We start from the raw sequence: 8,319 nt of genomic DNA on the forward strand, positions 1-8,319 counted from the left end.
TTACAGACCTTGTGTATTCTATTTGTACATTTTCATAATTTGTATTTTTTTTCTTGAGCTAATGTTTAAATATGTTATATATTGTAAACGAAGAAAAAAAAATGATACATAGTATTAAAAATAATGTTCCTATTGACAGAAGTTGTTTTTGGAACTAGATTTTAGGAATAAATTGGTGTAGCCTTTCTATATTATATATATATATATATGTGATAAAGCACAGTTAAAGTATATATATTTTTTTTGATTGCATGCAAATTACCATTGTGTTTAAGTGAAGAAAAGATATATAGGAATTAAATTTCTTCTCGGATTTCAAAGTTACGTATATTGCATTTTAAACCGCTTTGAACTTTTGTATACTATTTAGAGGTGTCTTTTATCTATATTTCTTTTACTTAACTTTAAATCTTTTCCATAAATTTGAGTATGTTAAGAGAAATATGGATATTGTTATTATGTTTTCCTATATAACACCAATTTCACTTAAACACAAATCTCATCATTCCAAATCCCTTTTGGTATAAGCTAACTTTTATTAGAAGCTTAATCCTACTGTTCCGTACAAAAACACACCACAAACTATGAAATGACGTAGCCTGCTATAGAACTTCCATTTTATACTCGTCTAAGACCTGCAAAAATATGACAGGGGGCACCCGGATTTGAACCAGGGACCTCTCGATCTGCAGTCGAATGCTCTACCACTGAGCTATACCCCCATTTACATACTTATATATATATTGTATCATAATGGCATATTATTACATATCAAAAAAGTATCATGCTATGATTATATATGTAAATTTGTCTGCTTTTAGCCAGAATTCATACAAGTTATGGAGTGAAACACAGATTAATTCTATATCATAATTCTATACCGTCATTTACAAAATTAGGTTCCAAAAGACCCCTGTAGGTATGCAGTGGATATACAACCTGTATAATGTATTGCAATAATGAAATACGTAAAAATTACTTTGACAGTAAAACAAAATATGTAGAAAACTTTGCAGTTTTATTTCATTATGATACAATATATATATAAGTATGTAAATGGGGGTATAGCTCAGTGGTAGAGCATGCCCCCTGTCATAGTGGTATGCCCCCTGTCATATTTTTGCAGGTCTTAGACGAGTATAAAATGGAAGTTCTATAGCAGGCTACGTCATTTCATAGTTTGTGGTGTGTTTTTGTACGGAACAGTAGGATTAAGCTTCTAATAAAAGTTAGCTTATACCAAAAGGGATTTGGAATGATGAACAAAAAATATACGAACAAAAATATATTATGATAATATATTTTTGTTCGTATAATTCATATATTAACAAATGTTACACTCGATACTATATTGCAATTTATTATTATAAATTTTCAATTTCCAAATGGACTTACTTGCCTACTTGTTGTCTTCATTCATATCGTGCAACTCTTCGCGTCTTAAAGTTAAAGTTGAGTCCTGGGCGCCACATTTCACAAAACGTGTCATCAGTGACAAAATGACAGTGTTTGTTATAAGCTAGTGAAATCCTTGCTTCTGATTGGTTATCAGCAGATTTCTCACTGTTTTTTTCTTCATTTGTTATTGAGAAAAGGCATTGTGAAACGGGTCCCTGATGAAAAGAAACTGTCTAGAAGCGATTTGTGTATATACTGTGAGGTTTTGGAATTGTTAGAGTGATAAGATATTGATTCAGTCTTGGTGGAAGTCGCAGCTATACTAGGACTACACGAACATGTGGAATGAAATAATATTCCAAACACTTCAGCTATTTCTTGTCATATAATTTCGAATGTGAGGGCATTTGGAGAGCAATGCTCTGTCATGAGAAATAGTATAGGATATTTAAATTGACATGAAATGAAGTTTCATCGGGTTGTAAGACACAAAAGATACAAGATAACACTTGAGTATACATTTTCACGTTTTTTTTTTTATTTGGCTTTATCTTCTTTCGCTTTATCTGGTCATTTATGAATGTTTTGCTTATTGTTAAAGCTATAACATCATTACGATAACTATGAAACATTAGAATGGCAAACTCTTTAAAGGTATTACAAAGTTTTGGGGAAATTTGACTGAAGGGCGTAGGTCCCCTAGTTGATAAGCATAGTAGCATACACATGCTTTAGCAGTCACGCAAAACACACATTGTCAAATTCCTATTCAATAAAATCTGAGAATATATACTATTATCTAGATCTATTATTTTTAAATTATTTTTAAAATAATTCCATAAATTGGGGTAAAAGAAGTGTATCTAGCGATATTATTTTCGATACTACATCCGCAATGAGTAATATATATATAGCATTAAAAGTATTATTATTATTAAAGAAATTAAATTCCATATGTGAATATACTCCTCGAGAAATTAAATGTTCCCAGGGATACTATTCGAGCTAAGGCCATTTAATCTTCTGGCAATGGCGGATGATTCTTGTATAGTAATAAAATAAAATTCGCACTTAATGATGAAAAGAACAAATAAGTGATATCTAAAGGACTATTTAGAAATTGAAAGATCAGAAATAGCAAACAAAAGATACTAAGTATAACAAGCGGTCTGACAAATGCAAAACTATGTCTGGGCTATTTAGTCAATGCACCTTTAGCGAGTTATGATTGGTTTAATGATGAGTAAATAATTAAATTCAATTTAATTCATTAAAAAAAGAAAATCATAAATACAAAATACATAAAAGACCAGGATCCTTTACGGGTAAAATGTGGTTGTAAATGGGGCATTTTACACACAATATTTAATTGAGTCTTTAAACAATATATCTTACTACGCCAACGACTAATAACTACAGCAGGTGTCCATCTCATATATGCACACACCCACAAACACACAACAACGATACAAAGGAAGGATGAGGTGAGACTGAAAAAGAGAAGAAACTGGGCCGGAAGGGGGTAAAAGAGAGAATTAGAGAGAGAAGAAATGGTCCATTTACTTATAATTGCAGACCAACTTCTAACCAGTGCAACAGTGCACACAGTGATAGTCAATTCTTTTGCATTAACAAAAAAATAAAATTAATTCCTTGGAGCTGATATAAAAAAAAAAGTAATTCCGAAACTTTCTAAAAGCTCTGCGGATTCAGTAGTGATCGTGTATTGATGATACAAATATTATTATTTGGCATGACTCATTTTTTTTTATATTTTCAACACTTCTCAAATTCTATAGCTATATCATCTTTGTCATTAGACGAACTTAAGAATGCCTCTAAATTTTGATTCGATGTTCGTACATTTCAAGGTACCCCGCCATCGTCATATCGATTCCTTTGATGACGTCAGGGGTCATTTTATCACGTGACACAGGCGTGCTCGGTGGCATGAAACACGAGCTGTGCATCGCCCTGCCGTAGAAATCCACCATCTGCATCAGCTGGTCGTCCCCGCATTGCTTCCACGTCTTGAAGGTATCCAAGGACGGGTCCCACTGGAGAAGCGACTCGCTGAAGGGCAGGCCTACCAGCTCGCAGTACTTCGCAATTATCTCTTTAGGGTGCGTCAAGAGGTCGTCCGCGTCAATGACGATCGGGTCCGCTTCGAGCTCCGCGCGTACGTACTTCCAGAAGTCATAGACGGCCTGGATGTAGTAGCCACCGTCCCCGTGTTTGTCATCACGCTTGAGGTCAAAGGTCGCGGCCTCGGCTGCCTCACCTTCCAGGAGGCCTTGGGACTTCATGTGCTTGAAGTAGGAGTTTCTGAAGGAATATATCGCTCTCTCTGGCGTGCGAATGAGGAAGGTATGCCTGAAGCCCCTGGGAAGGCAGTGGTACGTTTTCTCGCCGATGCCGAGGCACATGTCTTTGACGAAAACGTGGCGCCCTCTTGCGCCCTCTAGTCTGGGTTTGATGTTATCGTACCTGTTTAAGTCCAAGATATTATAATAATACGCGTTACTTTAGATGTATTTGGACGTTTTTAGGTCAGAACTGTACAAGAACGATTTTTCATGCTTGCATCACTAGCAATGTACGTTACTGTAAAGCGATAATAGGTCAAGCCCCTAGGTATTCAAGAATGGTTAAAACCCAAATCTCGCAAACATATCCCTTACCTGCGCAGCTCCCAATTGCAAGGTCCTCTGCTATTGCAAACCTCGTCACATAAAACAAAAATATTAGTTGATTACAAATTTACATGTGCAACGACAAAACTGTGGGTTAGAAAATATGAAATCACCAGAAATTTAAAGCACATATTTTCATTTCACTTTCTGTAGTAGTTTAAAGGAAAATTCACCCAAAGTTATTCTGAGAGATTTATGTATTCTTGTCCACTAATCTACAACATTCTCCACCAAAGTATTGGAGAGATGTTTAAAGCAAGATATTATCAGCATAATGTAGTGTTTCTCAGCACGGCATGAGCATGCCCATTTTTGTGACGCACTATGCGAAGTCGTTTATCAAGTATTATTCAAATTTATGGATGCTTCCTTCCCAGGTGTGTGCGGTGATTTCATTCACCTGCTATTCGTACTACAATTATTGTCAGAAAACAAATTGCATAAATAAGTTGGTGTTCTTCTGGGGTGAAGGTTTTACATACATTAAATAAATATATCAACTGATACATTTTAGTATTTTCAAATAAATGAGTTAAAATTGCTCCCCTGTTATATATTTTTTCGTCAAATATACCTTCTAAGCTATGAAAAGTAAAGGTTTTCTAACTGAATCAAAAAGTCTTTCAATATTAAAGCATGGTCGATACATGTAGAATTTCGCCTGGTATACGTCACATTATTAGGAAAATGGCTGCGCTCATGTCATGTCATTATGCCTTTACTTTTACTTTCGTAAGGAATTTTGTACATCAAATGGCGAGAATACATATCATCTTTCAGCATTGCATACCTGCACTTATTATTTGGGAAGGGGCTTTTTAATAATATGTCCCTTTAAATAATTTTTTTTTAAAGCACATCAGGAGCTCGATAGGTGCGCAGTAGGTGTAGATGTAATATGTATTATAAATCATAAAGTACAGCAACTATGCAAATATTATTTGCATTGTTTCTGTGCTCTATAAATTCATTATTAATATTATAGTACTACTGACAATAATGATCAAAAATTTATTTTAAAAAAATCTGTTTTTGTAAACAAACCGATGTCGAGAATCAGATTAGCAATATTACTCTGATTCTCGACATCCCAGAAATAAAATAGAGTGCCAGCTCGATGGCGCATTATAAGTGGAATATCTATTCTATATGACTGTTAAATAAACAAATGCATTCGTACACGATTCGTTCGGTGATGACGTTAGATCCTGTAAATTTATGCATCAGCTCCGTGGTCTTCGCGAAAACCTCTTCGTTTCCTTCGAGAGTGAGAGGGAGGTCGACGTTGAGACGAGCCTTTGCTTCCTTGGTCGACAAATAACAATAGACAAATGGCTCTGACCAGACCTGAGTTAAAGATCGATATAATAATATTGATGTATATAGTAATGATAACAGTACTACTATTACATCACTACTACCTACTACTACTACTACTACTACTACTACTACTACTACTACTACTACCACCGCTTCTTCTCCTTCGTTTTCTACTACTACTTCTTCTACTACTCCTAACGTACTAATATAGTTTTTTATACTTTTACTGCTACCACTTCTTCTTCTTTTTCTTCTGTTTCTACTACTACTACTACTACTACTACTACTACTACTACTACTTTTACTACTCCTACGACTACTATTACCGCCACATCTATTATTACTACATGTACTACTACTCCTCATCCTCCTCCTCTTCACCCTACTACTACTATTTACACTAATACTACTACTACTACTACTACTACTGTACAGTTATTAATGACAGGAATAACTCCAACAATAACAACAACAATGAAAATAACAGCAATTATATTTATTTACATAGTAATTATTAAGGTTAATAAAGGACTGCCACGCCTTCAAGCTTAGCCTATGTGGCAATCCTTCCTCATAATTACTTCATGTAAATGTTACTCTGTAAGTTCTTTACTTTGATGATGTATCATTTATATCATTTAGTTATTAACCTTAACAAAGTGCACTTCTATCTCATTAACCTTGTTTTGAACCCGTGTCCTCCCAGTTACGAAACCACCTCTCTAAGTTGAAGGGTTCACTCATGATGCACGTGTTGCACATGATGCACGTCAGTGGCGTACGCAGGTTTTTTTCAAGGGTTTTTTCAAAACATTTTTCAATTTTTCAATCGGGCCGAAAATTTCGCAACGCCTCAGCCAGCCACTGAATAAGCGGGGGTTAAGAGTTAAGAGGACAGTATTGAAAATTTGGCCGATCGATATTTCGTTTCGTTGGGGGGGGGGGGGGGGGGAGGGGTAAGGTCAGCTTTTTTGGTCACCCATTACGACAATTTTTTTTAAAACACAAAAAAAAAGGTAAAGGGGGAGTTCAACCCCCCCCCCCCCCTGCGTACGCGCCTGCGTGTTATCATGATATATAATTATGACCTTTATCATTGCCAACTAGTGCGAATGTAAGTCAAGTATTCTAATATTTATATGACTCGATATTTTATAGCCAAGTCATCTCTTCAAATCATGTGACTTATAAAATCATATTTGTGCGCATGTGGTTGTAGTGAAAATGATTTAGCAATTTGAGAGTGTCACAAACTTTAAATCCTGATCTCAGAGAATATGAACTGAGGGGTGTTTCACAAAGACTAAGATCGACTTTAAGTTGGACTTTACTACGGCAGCCATTCATGCCACTGGTTGCTTTCACCATTGGTCTCAAATTACGATCTTTAGATAATATTTTTTTCCTTCAATAATGAACCATCAAAAAATGTAAATTCTGTAGATATGTGACCATGATTTGTACGTCCCTTGAAAGAACAATGCCAGTAAATGGTGAGCGAAAACAGTGGCATCAACGGCCGGCCATAGTTAAGTCCAAATTAAAGTCAATCTTAGTCTTTGTGAAACACCCCAAGAATAGCTTACACTAAAGTGTTTTCGGAATTAACATTGATATCGAAAATATGTCGCATCGCTCGTTCATGTCACCACCAAGGCCCTGTTACATAAAAACTTGTTATCAATATAAACGAATGCTAACTTTCTATGACAAATTTTCTCTCAGCCAATCAGATGCCATGATTTCAGTAGCTTGTAACAGTTATTGTAAATTGTTATTGATAACAAGTTTTATGAAACAGGGCCCAAGCCTTCACTTCCACCAACCACCATCATTAGCCATCACATCTTCATCATCATCATCATCATCATCATCATCATCACTACCATCATCACCACCACCACCACCATCATTAGAACCATCACATCATCTTCATCGTCAGCATCATCATCATCATCATCATCATCATCATCATCATCATCATCTCCACCATTACCATCACCACCATTACCACCATCACCACTACCACCACCATCATCACCACCACCGCACCACATCTTTAACACCAACCACCATCACCATCAACATGAATACAGCTGTAGCCACCATCAGATTCGCAAACACAAACCAATAACGATCAACATTATAAACGCTATCATAATTGACATCGAAAATAAGTCTTGCGACGCCGCGATGCATACCTCCATTCCCTCGATGAAACTCATGCATTTCGTGAACGCTGTCGACACTGTGCGAGGGCTACACCAGAGAAAGACCTTGACCCGCTTCTCCTCATCATCCACCGAATCATCATCCTTTCTGACGTCATTGACATCGGCCATGATCTCTTCAACTACTCACGACCCGTTTGGTCTCTAAACTGTATTTCAAGCAACTTTCTTCGGTCTTCAACTATGACTGTGTTAAGTACAATGCACGTTCAAAGTGATCTGGTAGTTATCATGAAGATATTTCATGAAGATGTTTTTACAAAAAGTAACTACAAAGGGCATCAGGCTAAAATGTAATAGAGTGGAAGGGGGCTGCCGAACCCTCCCCCTTGTCCTTTTTTTTTTGGTTATAAATCTCTTTTTCCCTTCTTCCTCCTATTCTCCCTCTTTCCTCACCCTCTTTCTCTCAAACCCTCACTCCTTCTCTATACTCTCTCTCTCCATTTTCCCTTCCCTTCTCTCTCTCTCTCTCTCTCTCTCTCTCTCTCTCTCTCTCTCACACGCACACACACACACGCATACACGCACACATAAACACCCCCTTTTCTCTCCCATCGCTTTTCTTGCTAATGACGCCATTTGCGAAACGACTCATATTTAACATTACTCATATTTGCATTCATGATAAGGTCACACAAAACAAACCCTTCGAATCGTCTCATAGTCCACAAGTCATA

At 36.4% G+C, this 8,319-nt stretch overlaps 1 protein-coding gene and 1 non-coding gene across 2 annotated transcripts; both read right to left on the reverse strand.

Annotated features, from left to right (window-relative positions):
• Window positions 1–650: 650 nt before the first annotated feature.
• On the reverse strand, window positions 651–722 carry TRNAC-GCA. Its single transcript has one exon. It is a non-coding gene; the product is annotated as a tRNA-Cys (tRNA).
• Window positions 723–3,236: 2,514 nt separating this feature from the next.
• Window positions 3,237–7,824, reverse strand: LOC100890213. Its single transcript, XM_003725833.3, has 3 exons — window positions 7,613–7,824; window positions 5,272–5,438; window positions 3,237–3,885 (listed from the first exon to the last, which is right to left on the reverse strand). The coding sequence occupies exons 1-3, from the start codon at window positions 7,751–7,753 to the stop codon at window positions 3,237–3,239; spliced, it is 957 nt and encodes a 318-aa protein (XP_003725881.1). The 5' UTR covers window positions 7,754–7,824.
• Window positions 7,825–8,319: the final 495 nt, after the last annotated feature.

This window comes from Strongylocentrotus purpuratus, unplaced genomic scaffold, assembly GCF_000002235.5.
Source record: "Strongylocentrotus purpuratus isolate Spur 01 unplaced genomic scaffold, Spur_5.0 spur5_scaffold_3, whole genome shotgun sequence".
NCBI lineage: Eukaryota > Metazoa > Echinodermata > Echinoidea > Camarodonta > Strongylocentrotidae > Strongylocentrotus > Strongylocentrotus purpuratus.

Excerpts from the sequence above, each read along its gene's own strand:
- LOC100890213 (XM_003725833.3), bottom strand. The coding sequence starts at position 7,753 with ATGGCCGATGTCAATGACGTCAGAAAGGATGATGATTCGGTGGATGAT. Across the intron at positions 5,439-7,612 it reads GTTTCATCGAGGGAATGGAG|GTCTGGTCAGAGCCATTTGT; the intron begins GTATGCATCGCG and ends TCTTTAACTCAG. Across the intron at positions 3,886-5,271 it reads GTCATCACCGAACGAATCGT|GTACGATAACATCAAACCCA; the intron begins GTACGAATGCAT and ends GGACTTAAACAG.